The sequence below is a fragment of the Coloeus monedula genome, assembly GCF_965178545.1.
Source record: "Coloeus monedula genome assembly, chromosome: 5".
NCBI classification, from domain to species: Eukaryota; Metazoa; Chordata; class Aves; order Passeriformes; family Corvidae; genus Coloeus; species Coloeus monedula.
This window is the reverse complement of record NC_138785.1, coordinates 41705754-41726822: the sequence shown is the minus strand read 5'-3', so window position 1 is coordinate 41726822 and position 21069 is coordinate 41705754. Positions and strand designations below refer to the sequence as shown.

The 21069-nt window shown below is 38.1% G+C and overlaps 1 protein-coding gene across 8 annotated transcripts in view; it reads right to left on the bottom strand.

Moving 5' to 3' along the window:
- Nucleotides 1–21069, bottom strand: part of TENM3 (teneurin transmembrane protein 3) — a 413821-nt gene that overhangs the window by 188055 nt on the left and 204697 nt on the right. Inside the window, exon 1 of one of the 8 annotated variants that reach the window (XM_082282294.1) lies at nucleotides 8903–9100. The exons of the other annotated variants lie outside the window; for them this stretch is intronic. Within the exon in view, the coding sequence (XP_082138420.1) occupies nucleotides 8903–8957 (55 nt within the window). The 5' untranslated portion in view covers nucleotides 8958–9100. Of the gene's footprint in view, nucleotides 1–8902; nucleotides 9101–21069 lie in introns of those variants that run through there. 8 annotated transcript variants of the gene reach the window in all.

The window sequence follows — 21069 nt, the reverse complement described above, 5'->3', positions numbered from 1 at the left end:
TGTTATTTATCTTTGAGGTATAGTAGTGGTCCAAATACTCATTCATTATATGTTTTCTGAGGCAGTTACCATTCATTACATGTTTCTGAAGCAGTCACAGTCTGCAAAGTCAATTCTTGGTCAGAATCTTTACATGCACAAGCAGAAAACAAATAACAGGATACTTCAAAGTCAGATCCTGTGACTAAAGGAGGCTGTTAATCAATGCAGTTTCATATAAAGCCCTCTGCCACACTGATGTTAAGATTATGTGTGCTGAGGTGAGCAGGCAGTGATATTAAGAACCATACACAAATTTCTTCTGAATAAAAATGATGCATCAGCCCATAACATTCATCAGCCTATATAAACTCTCAGGAATCCAACTTTCACTGCAAGTGTCTTTTTGGATCTATTTATTTCAGAAGATGTGGTATGAACGACAGCATAATAAGTTTTACTGTGTTTTAGGCATAAATTACTCATACATCATTCCATTTGAAAGAAAAAATCCTAACATGCAATACGATATGTTACTGCAGCTGCTCCATGGGAATAACAACATATCCATTTGGAAGGAAGATGCATTTATGAAAATGCCTGATTAGCAGAAAAAGCAGAAAACAATTCATTATAAACAATAATACACAAGTGCTTTATTTGACGTTTTTATGGTTACAGTCTCTTTTCATGGACTCTATTGGATTAAAATGCATTCAGCTCTTCCCCTCCCACCCCCAGCTCAAAATAGTCTTCATTGATGTTATCCATAAAAACAAAACAAAAAACCAGCCTTTGAAGGAGGGGCTGTCATGCGAGTTGAATGTAAAGTTACTGGACAGAGTGCACCAAATTATCTTCTTACTGCAGGCATCTCCTACCACGTTCCCAGTCCGAGGGCAGAAATGCATGTTCTCTCTCCCGTTTGCTTTGCAAAATACTTTATTTTTATCTTGCATGCCTCCTATCCCCTGCAAAGGTTATGAACTGAAAGCTGCGAAGCCGGCAGGCAACGAACCCCTGAGAACTGCACAATATATATGAAGTCAAGGCAGTGCCACCTACATCTGTGACCTCCTAGAGACAAGGCTTCCCAGTGTCTTGGCCTTCCCTTTTACAACCAAGGAAATCTCTGCCTCTACCTTCTTCCCTCTTACCTTTCCTTAGTCTTTTATTTAGTTAATGTACACTCTTTTTATTTTAGCTCACATCACAATTAAAAAGCTTCAGACACCTTTTCTGTTAAATATTCATTAATTTAGTCCACTAAAATTCCACTAAAAAATCATCAAGACAAGAACACGTTGGTGTGTTGATTGTAGCACTAGTTAATGAGTTATGCCATTTAATGTAAACCACTAGTATACTAAAATAAACTTAGAAATTAATTACAGCACTTTGGGACATGGAGTAACATGAAGACACAGGTAATACTGGTAATGTCATTGCTTACTTTTCATGAAAGCAAACTCAAGACATATTTTAAAAACAACGGTCTAAGTAGAGACAGTTGCGCAGTTCTTATGGACTGTCCCACAAACACTCACCAACACAAACTGCAGACTCTTCAACACAAGAAGGCACCCAGAACTACCTTTATTCCCACCTACTACTGAAGGGGCATCTCAGATGGTATCTCCAACTTTTGGGCCATGTAAGGGAGACAAACCGGCAGAGACAGCAGCTAACCAGAGAAAAGACACTTGAATGTTTTGCTTGATTCAGGCCAGAGGATTAAGTCTGGGTCTCCTACCTTCCAGGCGAGTGCCCCAGCTAATGAGCCTGCAGCTAATAGCAGAGCAACTTGTTCTCCCTCTTTTTTTTCATTAAAATCTCTGAAGAACTGTGTTTAGTTCCTCATCAAGACAAATGCCAAGCCTGCTAAATTTTTCATGACACTGAATTCTTGTTCTCCTGCCAGCCCTAGTTATGTGTGAACATTTCAGACTCCCTCAGGCATTTATTTTACTACAGAGTCCTGAAATACTTAAGTCTATTAAGACCTAAAATAAACATGCAAAAAGGAGGAATCTGCTAGTTGTTCCTCCAGCCTACATTTTAATGAGACAGTGCCTACACCAGTGAAATTCAGAAATTATTCTCAGTGTCACCAGTGAAATGATGGTACATTTGGCAACAAACCCATCAAGCCACGTCAGCTACCACAGTAGGGTTCAGCTCCACACCACAGCAGGAACAGCACTGTCTGCAGGCTGTAAAGATCCAGCCAAGTAGGGTGGATCCAGAAAAGCTGGATATACAAAACCCACACACAATGACTGTTCTGCATGTGCATTACCTCTGGGTTTGTGCCCAACACAATCCCTGCCTGCTCCCTTGCTGCCAAGAAAGAGGACAGCTGGAAGCAGACTACGACTGAAGAACAATTCACACAACTTGGCCTTGATTACCCTCCTCACCAAAAGCCTTTCTGGAGCAGAAAGCGTGCTGGCTGTGAGCTAGGCTGGCCTGTTGCTGTGCACTGAAGAAGTGGGAGCTTGAGGAAAGGAGACCAATCATCAAAAAACTTCAGCCAGGCCTTGAAGGGCAGCAGACAACTGACTGAATTAGCCACTGGGCTGCAAATCTTCCTATCACAGGCTATGACTGTGCCTCCCTAAAGCCCTGAAAGAACACTCAGAACAAATTCCCTTCATAAATTATCTGGATTTTAAGTTACCTGCTGAAATCATTTTATGGTCATTCCCAGCTTATCTGTGCATTCTGTAGCTGCTCTCTCCATAGGAGGTCTGAAAATAGACCAAGCTTTGTTGTTTATCTTGAGGTCTCTTATTCCCTACAGAAACTACAACAGCACTTCCACACACAATGAGTCATTATTACTGCTATAGTCATTGGTATTACATACTTAGAAAGGAAGTACAAATGGCCAGTTTGTGGCCAGAAAATATCAAGCTGGGTACCAGATCTGAAGATCAACATTGTTATCATAGAGAACTCCATGCAGGTGTGAAAAAGTATGTATGGGTATATACAGTCTTATGCTGGACATGCTATGTACAAAGAAGGCAATGTTAGTACTAAATCAGCTGTCATGAGTAGCTGGGATGCACAAATCTACAGCTCATGCCTGTCCCTGGCACATCCTCAGAAATCTCCCAAAGACCAGACCATCTTGTACATAATGCCTCATCATCCATACTTAAACTTCCACTTTTCTGTTGATTTTTTTTTTTTATAAAGTACTTTGTGTCTTTTTCCGTATCTATTTTGTTTGAAGCAAACTTTAAAAATCCTTGTTAAACTCTTGTTTCTCTCCTACACTTTTTCACATTATTTTTATATAGATGTTAGTCCTTAGGAGACCAATGCTCAAGATCCCTGTAATGAACTAAATTTAACATGGGTGTAATATGTCTCTGTAATCCTGGCAGGTGATTTGGCCTGAAAGCACAACCTAAGATGAAAGGCCTCAAAGTTTTTTTTCCATTCAGACCTGTGAGGGTTTTTTTTTTCCCTCAATACAAAATCTGACAGCAGGATCTGGCCAACATCCAAGCAAATCGGAGTGCTGATATCCAACTTGTTCCTTGCCCTGTTTCTGATACTCCCAAGATACCTTGCCAAAGAGATCTTTCAGAAGGCAAAAATGGAGGATTTCTCTAGACATTGTGAATACAGTGGGGAGAGATGTGGGGAAGTCTTCCTGAAGCCTGCAATTCTGTAAAGTGCATGTACTTATCATTAAAAAAAAAGTAGGGTTGGACTAGAACTTGGCAATTCTTTTACACTGTATTTCCTTGTGCTAGTGAGGAATTATGATGGTACTTCAGTTTTCTGGTCTGTCCACAGTAATTTACAAAAGTGAAAGAAGGGTAACAAAATCACTATCAAGCAGTTCTATGTAAGTCCTATATACACAGTTCTCAGTTCTACAGGTAAATTTTCATTTAATCTTCGCATGCCAAACTGTTTAAATTAAATGCCCATCATATTAGTTCCATGTATTATTTGTAATTCATTTTACCTCATTACCTAGTGATTTTTGTCCCATTTTTTTCTCTCTTCACCTCACCTACTTTCACCTTGACAAAAAGAGAACATGCCAATACAAAAACTGTTTCTTCCTATAATTGTCAGAGTCTTTAAGCATAACTGGAAAAATGCTGTAATCCCAGTTACAATGGTACTCTTTTCTCATTCCTCCAACACAAGCATAATGGGAGTATCAGCTTGAGTGGTGTGTCTGTGATAAATCAGACCTCATGCCCCTGAACAGCCATGGCAGAAGAAAAAGGGAATCAGTCATTTCTCCCACTGAGGACACGCAGGATGTGAAACACAGAGCAGAGTGAAGTTGGAGGATCACAGCTGCCAGTTTTCCTATCACATGGGACTCTACAAAGGACCACAAAGCCCATTTCCATAAGATAAAAACACAGGAACAATCTCTTGCTCTGCCTCCACGGACTAAGTGCAGCTTTCCTCAGCAGAGCTTTGCAGTAAAATTATGGCTATGCTTCCACAGATACACGAGAAGCTTTACTGCTCTTTGCTTCAAGAAGCAAAAGAACCTGCTGTCAAGGATTTCACCTGCAGTATTCTTCTGCCTTGCAGAGTGAGAACCCCACTTAAGAGAGTTAAAAGAGCTCAGAAACTTGATGGATTTGAAATTTAAGCCTACTGTGACTAAAACCCATTTCCAAATCCCTAAAATCTGAATATATAAGACAAACACTGACACAGCTTTGTCCAAAGAAATGGTAGGTTGTGACCCCAAAAGTATGCTTCAGTCATCTTTTTTTTATTCAGCTTTGAATGGGAGCTGTGTAATGAGGAATGTCAAGTGAATATTCCCCCAAAATGAAATATGACAAAAGCTTCACTCAGAAACAACACATGGTGCTGTCACACATTTATTATCCATGAGCTAAAATTTGTCTAATGTAATTTAATATTGATAATTACTGATAGAGGCCACATGTGTTTCTAATAAAAAGAAATTGCCAAATTAAAAATGCTGCTTCCTTTCTAGAGGACCATGGTTTTCAAATAACATCTCAGATTTATATAACTGAAGTAACAACTCTATAAATTTTCAGGATTTAAAAAATCTTATTCTCTGTAAATGAAATCTTGCCCTTTCTTCAACTGTTTGCATTATTCTCTCAAACACCAGTAAGGAAAATGAAAATATACAAAAGCAAAGTAAAACATAATAGTACGTTACTTGCAAATAGTAGCAGAAGACTTGCATTTTTTAAATCCAGATTTTAACAACTGATCTGGTTTTAATTTATTATTAAAATTATTATTATTATGTTATTAGGAACAAGGAACTCTGTTATGGTGGGTGTTACAGAAGTATGGGGGAAAAAAACCCCAATTTTTTCTATGAATGAAGTAACAAATGGCTGGCACAGCATTCACCTGAGAGTGCAAACTGAAAAGGGAGAAGAGCTGAATTACTAATGATCATCCCTCTCCACAGTGCCTTGCTACTTGAGGTCTCCAATGTGGCTAATGTGCTGCCAAATTCTAATACAGGTTCCAAAGATGCTCCAGGGGAATGGCAACCTGCAAATGTGACATCTATGTGCCAGTGAAGTTAATAGAAACTATAATAGCAAAAAGATATAAGTGGGCCCTAAGTGGGGTCTAAGAAGAATCAAATTTCAGTTTTCATTAAGTGAAGTCTTACAAAATTAACCCAATTCTTTGAATACCTCAAACAAACATGTGAAACCAGTGATCCAGTCAATCAATTTCAAAAAAGCTTTTAACAAGTACTTCACCAAAGGCTTTTAAAGAAACTAAGCACCCATGGCAAAACAGAGGTCTCTGCACAGCAACATGACTGGTTAAAAGACATAACAAGAAATTAGGGGTAAATGGTCAAACCTGCATAGTGGAGGAAGCCTACCAGTGGAATACCACAGGGATCTGCTCCTTTTCCCATACCTGTAATTGACCTGGAAAGGTAGCTGAGCACTGAAGCAACCAAGTTTGCAGATGATACCAATTTATTCATGGCAGCAAGGATGAGGGCAAGTGGTGAAGAATCTCAGGACCTTATGAAATTGAGTGACTAGACAATGGAATGGTAAATTAAATTCAGTGTGGATAAGTGTAGAGTGATGCACATGGGAAAATATAACCTTAACTTCACATGTACAGTGATGGGCTCTGAGCTGAACATTATCGCTCAGGAGTGAGACCTTGAGGTTACAATAAATAGTGCCATCAAAATGTCAGCTCAGTGCTCAGCTGCCAAAAGAAAGCAGCCCAAATATTAGGTATTGTTCGGAGCTGAACAGGAAGCAAAGCAGAGAACACAATTATGCCACTTTGTAATGTCACTCAGTTCATACACTGTCTCTTCTTCCAGTGATATGTTCTGGGGACATGCTTAATCACTGAGTATTTTGTGTTTACTTTTACAAAGATTGGAGCAAAACAAAAAGCAGCTTAGAACAGAAGAGTGACCTGTAATTAGGGGGACAAAGACAGCAGTTTTAACACCATCTGCATCTCAGAGGCACAAGAGTTCTCTGAGACTGTATCCAAAATTCAAGGAGACAGGGTCTTCTAACATACTTGCTGATAAACCATTCAAACACAGACGTTGACAAATTACACACATACAACCAATGAGCTCTATCATAAGGCATTACTATACCTCAAAAGCTTAGCTATTGCAAGCTTTACCCAGTACTTGAAATCCCTGGGAAAGGCCAAGTTTGAAGATTTGCCTTTAATACAGCAGTATACAGCCAGCTAAAAATCATTTTCCCATGTCATCTTGAAGCGACAAGGTTTTAAGCCTTAAGGGTAAGTACAAGCGCCCACAAACGGGTAAGTAAAAACAATTTAAAGCAAAAATCTTCAAAGTCTTGTGTTACCCTCTGCTCTCTTTTCCTCATTTTCTACCCAATCAGATAGCCTGCTCAAGATGCTACTGGAACCAGTCTTTTGGTACTTGACAGCAGAAAAACACTTTTACCTACTGAGGTTCTGTAACAGGGAACAACTAAATTAAGTCTAGGCCTTCAAATTTCTGGCTAATCTCTACACAGGTCTACTACAACATCTACTTCTTGCTTTTATGAGAAAGGGTTTGTCTGTATGCTAATAGACTGATATTACTTGTATCTTTGTATTTTCACAAGCCATGAGAATGTTCTGGTTTTCATTTGGATTGCTACACATCAGATACAAATTCTGTCTATCAGTAGTGGCTACCTGTAGTGTACCCTCTATTTACTTGCATAAAATACTATGTACTTCACATGTTCCCACTCTTGCGTATAAGAGAAATTATACTATCACCACAATTTATAACCAACCTTAACAGTAGCTTTGCCTATCATGTAATAGAATAAATACAGAAAGAGAGAGAATACATTGGAAGAAAAACCAGAATTGTGAGAGTTAATTATTCCTTAATTTTAAACTCATAAATGTATCAAATATGAACATGAGTATTTTTCAACAAGAAATACAACTATGCAGGGTATTTGATTAGTTTAAACTGTTAGCTTAGAGTTGCTGCAGATGAACTAATAACACATTTAAAACAGACTAAGCTGCAAATTATTTTTTGCCTTTGTTTTAGCCCTACATTTCATTAAAAATCCCTTAGTAATTATTTCCATTCAAACGCTACAGTGTTACACTATGAAATAAAGATTTTTTTTTTATTCTTTTCCTACAGCTGTAATTTTCTACTGTTGAAGCAATTGAAGTTTCTTTTTCAAAGACACTTTTCAATTTATGCTGTCCAAGCATGTTTTAAAGACACATCATGAAGGACACTCAGCAGGATGTGCTCTGGAAATATAAGTTATGTCAACTAACAAAAAATCTTCTAAAGGAATAAAAAGTATGATTTTAATTAAAGTAGAATGAAGAAAGCAATAAATATTAGCTGGTAGCAATGCAGTAAAAATTTCAGTCACTAAAAGTAAATGAGAGTCAATCAAACTTGTTACAGAAATGCCCTCAGTATTCTTAAGACAAGACATAGAATTGGTGAAGCTGTGACAGGATGTCAACTGAACACAAGGCAGGCACATGAACTCACTAACTCAAGCTCTGTGTCCATCTAGCAGATGAGACAACATTTCAGTAAGACTACAGTTACTTTAGTTAACTGAAGAAAACCAAAATCTAGCAACCAACACTTTTTTCTCTCTCTATTCCACTGCCCACTACAAATTAAGTCATTATCTGTCTCTTGAAGTGAGAGAAGAGACGTTAATTAATCACAGAAATCCCTGGATCACTAGATAAATCATTCTGTTGACCCCATGTTGTTTTCAAAGGGCAAGGCTAAGTTGCTGCAGCTACAGCTGTTGCCTGTGAGCAGTGGCAGTAGCACTGGGCAGCTGCAAATCACCATCAGAACAGGTGAGCTGCAAAACAGCAGCCAGCCCTTTAAAAGTCCTAAAGCACCCTGAAACTTTAATTCTGTCATGCACTTAGAAAACACAGAATAAATTAAGTTTTCAGAAAGCCATTCTAACAGATTTCCTCATTACAGGTCTAATTACAAGCTATCTTTATAATGTACACCTGACAACATTGTGAAAAGCACTTTGCTTTAAAGGTCAGCAGAACTAAGAGAACAATTTTGCTATTTATAGTAACAGGTGAACTTTTCTTATTTGGCTGCTTAAGCAGCCAACCCTTGAGTTTAATGTAATTAGGGAGGGGATATTCAATTTACAGTATCCACAAGTAATGATAATTACACTGGTTCAAAAAAGCTGTTGGTAAGCATAAGAAACCTTTGTAATTACATCCCGCTTCCAAAATTACTTGAGCACTGTGAACTTGAAGCATTTCAGCAAATGAAGGCCAAGGCACATAAAGGAGAGCTACGGCGCTTTAAAAGCTGCACTGTTTAACATAATGAGCCGCCCGACCGGAGGGAGATCGCAGAACGCGCTCCATAACTCACCCCGACAGCCCGCGCCATCTCCTTCCTGCTCACAAACATCCATTAAGAAAAACATGAGCCGGCTCCCTCACTGCCTCCTTCCCATCCTTCGCCAGCATTGCTCAGCTCCCCTCGCAGAGCGGCCTCGGGAGCCAGCCCACGGAACTGTGCTGGGCTCCGGGAGCCTGTCTCGGGCTCCGGCTGCCGATCCTGCCACGCTCGGGAGAGCGCTGGAGCTGTGAGCAAGGAAACGTCGCCGTGTCACCCCCGCCGCCAGCCCCGCGCGTGCAGCAGATTAGCTCGGTCAGCAATCCGCCAGGACAAGGTGAAAAATAAACAACCACGTTCACAGCAGCTGCGACGATCGCTCTCCGGAAAATTATTCAGGCATTATGAGGGAGATGGTATTAAACGCTGCCACTTGCAGCTTTACGGCTCTCTGCGTATTCGCATCAGCCTGGGATGAGCACTTAAGGAGTATCATCAGAGAGCTTGCCCAGCTGAGCATCTTCCATTATGTTTTTGTCTTAAAAGGAGATAGCAGGAACCTCTCTGCCTGACAGGCAAAAGGCTTGTCATAATTCATTAATAACACAGCCTTGCTCAGGTTTCCTTCAATGAAATCAAGCAGGCGTCCTACGAAGAAAACGCTGAGTGAACAACAGCTTCTCCAGACACAATGCAATAAACTTGCCAGTACTTGGCACCATTTACTGTCTGAGACAAGGATGACCAACACTATTCGACAAGACCTGTCAGAGTCCCTTAAGGCTCCTAGTGAAGAAACTCAAAAATCCAAACAGTAATTCCGCAGCAGGATGTGATTCACTGCTTGGAAGCAAAAACTTCACGTTTTAGCTGCAGAGACAAATGTACCAGTCTGCTTTTGCTATGCTCAGGGTAAAGCTGGCAATTTACTCTGAGGAACTGTTTGCACCCAAAGGAAAAAAAAGGTAGAAGAGGTGTGGTAAAAAGCAACAACTACAGTAGCAGATAACTGCAAAAATTAACAGTACTATCACAAGTTTTTCATCATATAGAAAATACGGGGGAAGTTTTCTGCAAGGAAAGGAAACAAGCTTAAGCTAACTGTCAAGATAAAGTCATTAGGATGGAATCCAAGTAGAGAGGACAGAAAATTACTCTCTTTTTTCCTTTGTCTAGTATGCATCCATTCATACAGCACTAAAACGCACCTGTTAAATTTAATTGAGTCTTACGTACTTCCTCCCTCAGAGATCAGTGCCATCATGAAAAAAATGAAGAAAGGTACTCTTACTTGTATTTGATCTACTAGCTTTTCATACTCTCACATTGCTTCACATGACAAAATAATCTAGTAATACAGTAAGTACATGCCATCCTGGAGTACAGCATTTATTATGACCCAAATTTTAAACAGCCTTCAGCATAAAAACTAGTACTACAAATTTTATATTAACTATGACAGGGTTTCTGGGGTTGAATTTGATTTTTAAAAAATGCTTTATCATCATGCAACAGAAGCAGTCCAAACATATAAAAAATAATTTTGTACAATTAGAAAAAGCAAAGAATGTACTGACAATGGTTAATTAATGATTTTAGAATATCTGTGTCACAAAATCATCTTTTTTTGCAATAAAGTAGGCTCAGGTAATTTGCAAACAGCACAATATTATTGCTTCCCTAATCTCCTTTGTGTTTTACTTAGGCATGATAATTTATTTTGAGTGCAATGTCTGTCATTAAAACTATGGCTTATAAACATTATTAGGAACGGCTCTATTAGCATGTCTAGAGATCGCTGTATTTGAGCAGAATGCAGCTGATTGAACAGAAATCAATAAAGGTATTTAATGATTTCATGAGAAAAATAAGTGACCCTCACACCCCTAATGGATAATGTCACTTATGTGCAACACATTGCATAATGCTGACATAGAGCTACTCAAAGTAGTGTCACTTTTCATATGAGTGCCTTAAAACCTTATCAAAGGGAAATTGTATTTTAATGCTATTTCAGATGTCATTTTTGAGAGGATTTTTACAATCCCATTTCATAAAGCAGAAAGCATGATCTGAATTGTTACAAGTAGCTTTTGTCATTGGCACACGTCCTAGGTCACCCTCTGAAGTTGGCGGGTGAATAAAATCCTCAACACAGGAGGAGGGTAATATTTTGAAACATTACTCAAACACTTGCTTATTGCTGGCTTTCATCTCTCAGTACACCTTTACCTATATACCCGAATCTTCTACTAATTACCATGAACATGCTTCGCTAGGGAAGGGAAACTACTCCTCACGGTCAGTACTACAGCACAAGATAGATGGGTTGCACAGCTCCCAGATACGCTTCTTGGGAATCCAAACAGTGGTGGGAGATAATCTAAATGACAGAATAAATGCCATTAAATAAATGCTTGCCTCTCAGCCACTCAGGCGATCTCTCAGATCTCTTAAGGACGTGCATGTCTGTCTGTCCATCTTCAATACACTGCTTTTGTATCCCATTTTACATCTATTCACTAAAAAGTAACTGTGGGTCACAGCAAACCATTTCACGGTCTCACTCCTTTATTTTCACTTTAACAGACTGAAGACGAAAATATGCAGTATTTACTTGGTATCTCTTCAATGACATTAAAGCTCCTTTTTGGGAAAGAAACAAGTCAAATTCAACATGTCACCATGCACTAAGCAGGCTTTGCCATGACCAGGCTGCCTTTACAATTCATTTAGAGTAAACCCAAACATAACTGGGGGGAGCTGATGTTTGATTTTCTTGTTCTATTTGCCATATTATCTATAATAATTTTTTGTGCAACATGAAGAAATGAAAATAACTAAAAAAAAAAAAAAAAAAACAAAAACAAACCTTTTTCCTAAAGATAATTTAGTCCCAGCTTTCATACAGTTTTCACCTGAAGAAATGGGAAAAAACTCTGCTCAGATAAAACAGGGAAGCAAATGCAAAAGCTTTTTCTGACCGACTTGAACGTTTCCTTATTTCTCCCCAAAGGATAAAAAAACTACTCCAGTAAATGTAGCATCATAATTGGCTATAATTGACTCCATCCTTCAATTTTTAAGGCAATCTATAAAATATAGATCATTTTGTCAACTGGGAGACAATTTTGTCACACCACACTGTTTATCTCTTTACAGTGATCTCAGCTGCACTCGATATCGTTTGTTACCACTCAGACTACCTTATTTTGGCTGCAATCCTGCACCTCTCCACATTTAATGCACTGCACACTAGTTAGCTCTAACACCAAACACTTTGAGTGCTACCAAAGGGAATTATTGCTGAAGATCATTGTCATAGGGGATAACAGCAGCAATGATACAGTAGCAGATGAAGCACAAGCAAGCAAACTCTGTTCCCATCCATCAGTGTACTTCACACTATTCTGTCATTAGTCCATCTCACAACTTACTGCACATGAATCAGAAGGAATGGGGGACAGAAGAAAAATGCAAGGTTTAACTGCTTTGCTGCTGTTTTTCTATTACAGCTGCTGTTTTAGTGAATTTGCAACATTTTAAGGTAAACTTGTAACACTCTGGCCCTACAGACTGTTGTGACATCATGGCAGTTTTCCATGACTCTTAGGTCACAACAGTATGATGACCACTGAATGGAAGTGGCTGCATCTGGCCGTTTCTAATAGCATAAATACTGCAAATACCTCACAAAGGTATTGGCTTCAAACACAAACTCTGAATGATATAATTGGTTTTTTCTTTCCCCATGTCTTCAATAATTATTTTTATTTATATCTCCCTTTATCTGCTGCAACACTTCAACTGAAAACTAAGTAAAAGGAAGATAAAAACCCTAAAAAAAAAAATCCAAGTAGCAAATGATTGATAGAAACATTGATGTAATCCTGTCCATAGCAACAGTTTAATTATGAGCATCTTGGCAGTGAGCCTGCTCTATGTGTTGATTTTCCCCAGCAGAGAATGCCATACAATCCATCTTTGTGTTATGTGCTATATGACTACATGGAGAGGCCAATCAAAGGGGAACAAGGAACAGACAAGTTGTAGTAAATTGCTGGGGTGATACAGGAGTAAGTACATTGACCATGAATTATTCCACTCCTGAGGATAAGCAAGCCAGAGAAAAAGGAGGGGTAGGGAAGAAATACCAGGAGGGTGCTATCCACAACAAAATAGCAGTATATTCCTCAATTACAGTGATCACAGCATACAACATGAATACACCTCTCCAACGAAGGACATGAATTACTGGTACCCAGTTTAAACTGTCCCCTCTCAAACTCTTCTTCCCAGGATCACAAATGTGTGGAGGAGCAGAGAAGCACCTTGGTGTAGTAGGAAAGCAGGTCCCCCACCAGGGACACAGGGCTCAGAGGCCATGGCTACATGACACACTGTAAAGCAAAGCTTGCCAAAAGCAGCAGATCTGCTGGGTGGAGCAGCTGCTGCCAAGAACCCAGTGGCCATGGGATTTGTGTTCTAAGGGTTTCCCTCCTGAACAACACTACAATGCAGCTAAAGGGGGCACATCAGAGGGGATGCACAATATCATGGCCGAGGTGCAGAGTTCACTCCAGTAAACTAGAGGGCAAGGAAGCAATAGTGGCAACTAGCAGGGACCTTAACAGGAAAAGGCAGCAGTGCAGGCTTAGGAGGTTATAAAAATAAATGGTGAAATCTGACTGACTGCTTCTCAATATACTTGCAGGTAATGGCCAGACAGGAACAAAAAAATATAATAGAATTGTATTTTATAATTAACCTTACTTCCAATGTCTGTGTTGGAAAGTTTGTTAAAAAAGCCCCAACAAAATTGAACACAACATGTATCAGTCTATATACAACTGTAATCTACAGTGCTTATTTATAAAAATAAAATTTTTTAAAAAGTCCTTAAGTCCCATACCTATTTTTTGAAGCAACATTTAGGACAATGTCTCTGAAGCAGCAGTTTAAGATTATACTATCTGCTCTTTACTTGAAGGAAATGCTCTGGGAATTTTTAAGTGTGTGAACAAAGGTTTTGTGAAACCCTGTTAGGCTATTACATGTGGTAAGAAAACCATCAATCATTTCTGCAGCCTGGTGTCCACATTCACAACTTAACTCAATAAAGACTGTTTTTGGTTTCTATTAAGGTATGAATATTTTATATTTGTAACCACATAAATCAATAAGAATACTCATATATGTATATACATGGATCATTCCATGTATATGTTCCTTTGAAGAACAAACTGAAAACCATACAGAAATTTGAAATTATGGCACTCAAAAATTAGGATTCCTAAAGTTTACAAAAATTCCAAGAGACATACTGAAATCAAACACAATGTTTCACTCAAAGTTGGGGTTTTTTGGCAGTTGTGTGACTATATCCATCTCCAAGACACTGTGGCTGCATCAGACCCTGAAAACACACTGGGCTTTTTTAGTACCAAATGTATGGGCATGTTCTACCTTCTGTGGATTACCTGTCTGAGAAGTTGCTTTTAAACGCAAAGTGCTAGAATCTACACAACTCTGCTGCCCCTTTCCTAGCTCTTCCTCATTAAAATTTACTTTAAACATGGAAGAAAAGGATTTGTGTGTGTGTGGGTACAACTTAATGTTCAGATCAATACATTATGAAAACCTATTAAATCACGGCACTAAAACTGAATTAGTTATTTAAGCCTTGAAAGCCCAGCTATTTTAGCTCTGAATTCAGGTCTCATATTTCAGATCAGAGCACTCAAGACGTACCCTGGATTTCTAAATGATGTACTAGGAAATGTCTGTACTTGATAAAAACTCCTTCTGTGCATCAGCTCAAAAAACCATTGTATGATCATTTCTTTACTGTACATTCTGTCATGGCAAAGACAACATCTTCCAAAATACCTATGCAACTGTACTGATCGAATGATTACCTGAATAGAACACCCAGCTGATTACGTTGAATATTCAGTTAACTTATTTACCCTTCAACAGCTAGAGAATACAACACAAGAGAAACCCAGAGGAACTCCTGGTAAAGATGTTTTGTCAAGACATTAATCAAAACTAGAGTAATATGAATAGTTACATCACTCCTCAGTAAGTTCACCTTGATATTTTCACAAAAAGGTCATTTGCAAAATCCTCAGAAAAAAAAAAAATCATAATTGACATATCACTGTGTCATGCCAGGGTTTGCGGGAGTGAGGGAAAGTGGGAGTCTGCTCTCAAGCAGACAGAAATCCATAGCTTGTACTGTGTTTTTGATGCAGGTGTTTTAGTAGCACTTTTCATTTGTGAAAAAGAACTTTTAAATACAAGAATGACTGTGCTTTGTAAAAAAGGTTGTATTTGAAAATGCTTAATGGCACTTCTGACACACAGGACATTGAAGTTTTGCAACTAACAAAATAATGCTTAAGTTCCATTGCAATTGCAAATTAAACAACTACATTTTTTTAACGAACCAAGAACTGAATAAATGATTACAGAATACCTGAAAGATCTTAATGACTACTAAATCTGACATTAAAGTTTACGCCTATTTAATCTTTTATTATTTCTGCTGCATTGCTTTAGATTAAAGCCCACAAATCTGGCTAAAAGTATTTTTATCCTATGATCTGTACTATAACTTTTTTCCTCTAATTGAAAACCTAAATTAAAAAAAACCAAAATGAGATGACTACAATATCAAATCTCAAAGCAAAGAGGGAGGTTTGCCACTTAAGAATTCTTAGCTATCAGAAAAGGCAGCAAACATCATCTGGTTCAGAACAGTTATTTTGGTCAGTCTCCCACTGGGCAGAGAAGCTGAGAAAAAAAGCCTTGTGGAGGACATTAAGAAACATAAAGCCTGGAAAAATGCTACTGACAGTATTTACTAAAGTTGGACACACAACTGTCCAGTTATCAACCACATACCTAGGTAGAAGCAGTGGCGCAAAGCAATAGGGGCAGTTCAGCAAGAAACAAGGTGCCACTCTGCACAGAGAACTGCAGTGAAATTTGGTGACATTTTATTCCAAAAAAACCTGCCCCAAACAAGCAAAAAGCCCCCACAAAACCAGAAAGCCCTATGCACTAGTAACTCCCAGTGCTTATGTTTTATTCATTGTTGTTTTGAAGGCCAATAGCCTCTTTCTCCAAGGTCCCAGAGAGACCCAAGGGAGGTGCAGATGTTTCACTTTCTCTTTGCTGAAGCAGCTGAGAAGGCTTAAAGTTTGGGAGGGTTTCCTGAGTCACTACCACTCACAATAGTATCTGATTACTCTGCCTGAGCTGGTTTTGATTAAAAGGTTGAGAAGCAAGCAGGAGAGAACTGTAGTAGCTGACAGGTGAACACTGATTCAAAACTAACCTGTAAGACACTTCTCAAACCGTATTAATTAAGTCTGACAGTGAATATGGAGCTTCTTACTAGGAATGCACAATGAATACACAGCTATGGGCTTCACTTATTTCACCCAGGCATCAAAAAACGACACTCTCCCGTGCAACTTCTCGTTTACAAGATTAATCTTTTAGAATATAAATACATATTAAGTTTATTTTGGCAGAGTACAGCCCAGATTCTCAATAAAAACCAGTTATTTTGGACCACAACTGTGAAGCTTTTCATATTTACATGCTCTTGAATTAAATATTAAAATGGAGTTGAATGTTCTCAATAGGCAACAGTTGTCTGAACTCTCTTTGATCGTTTCTATGTTACACAGGGCTGTGGCACCAAGAGTAAAAAGAAAAAAAAAAAAAAAAGGCTGTTTGAGGGAGCCAGTGTATTTCTACAATTTGTCACAATGCCAAATGTGCAAGCAATGCTTTGCATCTTGGAATCAGTTTAGCTACCTCACTGCAGTACTGAGCACAGGCTGCTAAGGCACTGGAGTGGGCTCATACGGATGAATTACTTTGGATTTGGGCAGTAGCTTGGGTACCTCTACACCAAATTCTTAGTGGATTAATTGGATCTACTCAAAGCAGCAATGTGTGGAGAAGCAGCAGCAAGGTAGACATGTATCAAGATTTACAAGTTAAACTATCTGAATTAGTGATTCTACACTAAAACAGAGAAATAAAATTAATTTTAGAATTCAAGCCAGAATAGTGGAATTATGTAGTGTAGTGCAATTATTACAATAAATAAGCATGTAATTTCTTAAAAGAATTGATAATATTAGAGACTTAGACCTTGTTTAAGGCACTAGCCCCTAAAGGAGAGGGTATCAAAGCTTTGTGTGAGCTGAAATTGTGTTCCAGCTAACAAGTGAACATGAAAGGATCAGCTCATCTCCATTATAAAACAAGTACTTAGATTGAGGGTCTCATGCCAATTATGGAAGCCTGCTAAAAATACGTCTGACTAAATAATAAGCTTTCCTTTTCCCCCTTCACAATCAGAGAAAGATAAAATGTTTCTGCTCTCTCCAAGACATTCCATCTTACTGCATTTAAATTAAAATACAAATTTGAAACACAAACCTCTTGTTTGAAAAAAACATGTCTGTGATGTGCTGGGAAGAAAAGACTAGTATAGTATACAAACTATTTACAGTTTACTGTACTATTTATAGTTTACAAACTATTATACTAGGACTATGCTCAGAAAAAAATCTGAGTCTGGCCCTGCATATTCCTACACTACTTGATCATACTGTCAAATTGGCAAAATGTTGAGGGAGAAACAGATATCCATTAAAATACCAAAAGAAACCAAACTGAAACAGTATAGTACTTAAGCACTATGCTTGTAGCTAATTTCTAAATTTTAATTATGCTTCTGGAAGTTGGTATATTTGATAAGATTAGCTATAATTTTTTTTTTTTTTTTTGCTTCATTAATATCATCAATGGAGCATTAGTTCTTTTAAGCCACACATTTATTTGCCAGATACCTATCCACTTGAGAAAGCAAAGGAAGCATGAGCCCTTCAGCAAGCCTGGTTTACCATACAACCAGACAAGACGATAAGGCTTGAAAAAAGTGGATTACTTTCTTTTTCTTCAGCAGGCTACAAAGCCTGCCTGGTTCTGCTCATTCATCTCCTTTAGTCCAGCAAGCCAGAACAGAGCAGTTTACTTTCAAGGTCTCATTAGTTTGGATTTACCATCTTAGGTAGAGTGTAGTCAGAAAATATTTTATGTTGGTTTGTGTTGAATGGACTGTAAATGTCTAGAACACAAGTTCTTCAAGGCTTTAACAAATTATTCTTTTAAAAAATGCAGCTGGAAAGAAAAAATAGCTTTCCAAACTATAAAAGCCAGGCATAAATCTAGAAAAAAGAATGGAAATAAAGAACCTCAAAAGCAATACTGCCTCAGTCATAAGCAGAGCAATTCTTCTTCTGTTCTGCAGACAGATCTGAGATCCTGTTTTATATATAAGTACATCCCATATTCCAGTCAGCTGTTCAACTTCTAATAAAATTTCTTAACACAACAATCAGAATACAAAATACTGGATAATCAGAGGAAAACTATATTGCTCTCAGAAATCATTAGTATAATTTCTGTTTTCATATGTGAGCCTACCTGCTTCACCTTTGCTTACAGGCTCAAAGATATGGTTTGTGCTCACAAAGATTATCTCCTTCTAACAAGGTAACTGTAGCTTTGGTCACAAGACTGGGTAACAGTGCATGCTACTTTAGAAAGAGGAAAAAGGAACCCTGGGAGATGTGGGTGTGAGCACAAAGAAAATGAAAAAAAAAAACAGTGAACAAAAATGTAAAAGGAAAAAAAAAAATTGTTCTAAATCTTTTAACTATGAGTCAATCCCACCTCTTTCCATGTGGCCAGATCTCTGTGCCTGTAGGGAACTCCATTTAATTCAGTGGGTTACACAAGGCTGTAGCCATTTGCAAATGTATTATCTGTATTTCTTTTCTTTCTCTTTGTCAGTGTATTTTGAAAAAATAAAATGAAAATTTCAACTCAAAAGAAAAATCCTCCTGTCCCTCCCCCAAACCCACCATCCCTGCCTGTTTTAAAGCTCAGCATTATGAATTCTCCACTTACTTCCTCAAGCCATTTGCTGAAGATCTGGATTTGCAAGGACTAGCAAACCATTTGCAGCACCAGGGAAAATTTCTGAACACTGCTCTTGTGAGTAGGTATAGTGAATTTAAAGGATTTTTTTATTTTGAAAGCAGTGGTAATTATTGAGGATTTAAATCTGTTCCCTCGGTCTGTAACCCTTCATTCTGACAGGATAGGCTTTGCTGTCAAGTTCACTGCTTGCTTTACTTTCTCTGGTGAATAAGTACAGCCTAAAGACTGAAGAATAATTTTAATTCACAGAAATTGTATGCATGAGAAAAATGCTGTTAAACCGAACTATTTCATTGTTATTAAAATCCCAGAAGCAATAAGGCATATAGACAGGGGCTCTGTTCAATTAGAAAAGCAGAGACAGGTCTAGATAGACCTGCTTCCTTTTCACCTTTTTAATACCATGTAGTTACCACACCAACTCCAACAACACAAATGTGAAGATGGGTGTGGCCAAGTTGTTAAAACTGAAAACAAAGGTTCAGGTTAGCTTGATCAGCTCTGCCTACAGCCTTAAATGGAAAAGAGACAGATGTGTCTTGTTAAACTGAAGAACAAATTCCTCTTTTACATCGTCAACAAAAAAACCTGGGTATTAAAATAAAGCATGAAGCCTATAACTTTAGAAAAAAATAACATACTTTACATTTACTTACCTGTAAATCATTATTTTTAATATTGACCAATATTCTGCAAGTGGGGAAAAAAAAGTTTCAGCCACGGCTCAGTCTGACACTGGCTCCTGCAGCTCAGGTGCACAGCAATCCTGGTGGATGCTGCTACACTAAGACTGTTCCCTGAAGCCACAAGAAGCTAGTGGCCTGCTGCCATACCATAAGGCAATACTGGCTAAAATAAGGTGACTGTTACTGTAGGCTCAGTAGAACTAAACAAACACTGATAGGCACTGCTTAATGCTTGAATATGAAATTGCAGCAATACCCTCCCTTCAGAGAGCAGCTTTAGCAGAAATGCCTTTTTCTCTTTTCCCTTTTCCTCTTCTTCTTTCAGTAAAACAGAATTCAGATAAATATTCTGATGTGTTATATAGAAATGTATGAAAAAAGCTGTTTTTTTAAAAACATGTGCATTCTGGTACACAAAAAGAAATCATGCAGTGTTATGCTCCTACTTGTAATTCTCCCCCAAAACATCAAAAATGATTCTCTACATGGATGCAAACACACACCAACATAAATTTTGTTTCAACCTTTGAAACTCAGTGTAGTGTGACCTCTCTAAACACTCATCTAAGCATTACGAAGGGAGACACTCTGACAAATATATGAAATGAATGGATAAGAATCTTCCTTTTCACCTCAGCATTCAGTCCTAGTTTCTGAAGGTAAGAAGCAAGTGTGCACCTCTCACGTAAAATCACCTTGTTAAAGGTGATCTGCAACAGCCAGGTAAGAAGGGACTGCTTTTTGCTTTGTTACAGCCCAAAATAAAGATGAGAGAAGTGATGCTAAAACTATGTTGCCTACTTTAAGAACAGACATTTTACTTTAGCTGTATTTACTATAATTTTATATTACTGTACTTAGAGCACTTATAAATCACAGTAATAAAAAAAATGGGGGCGCAAAGTGAAGGGAAAAAACCCAATTATCAAGTCTCAGTTATGCAACAACAGTAAATATGCCTTTTTGGTTTCTGAGTACAGATCCATTTCTGTGCCAATCAACTCAACATCACATATTCTGAAACAGTGTTTTGTAAATCTGCAGCTTTAGGCAGTGTGTATTTTGAAATGCCCCTATATTAAACGAATGGCATTGCAATACTCCTGTCTTGGGTTTTGCATCAAAACCCTGTTTCCAGAAGGGATTTAAAAGTCTTGAATGCTATCCTGAAGAGCTCCTTATCTTTGGAGGAATCACTTCACTTACAAAGCTTTCTGGAGGTGCTGCAAAGCTGTGAACTCCAAAGCATTCCTGTCATCAGTTTGAAATATCTCAGAAATGCTCCTTTTTGCTTAAAATATATCAAATCCAAATGTAATCTAATCAGCATTAGAAGTTATTTCATAGAGTTTAAATTTCAAAATTATCTTTGGGAAATGTTTCTAAGGAACTACAGTGAAACTAGTTTTTTGAGGGTTTTTTTTATTGCCAATAATGAAAATTTTGAGGATTTTTTTTTTTGTCCTGATTTGGAATGGA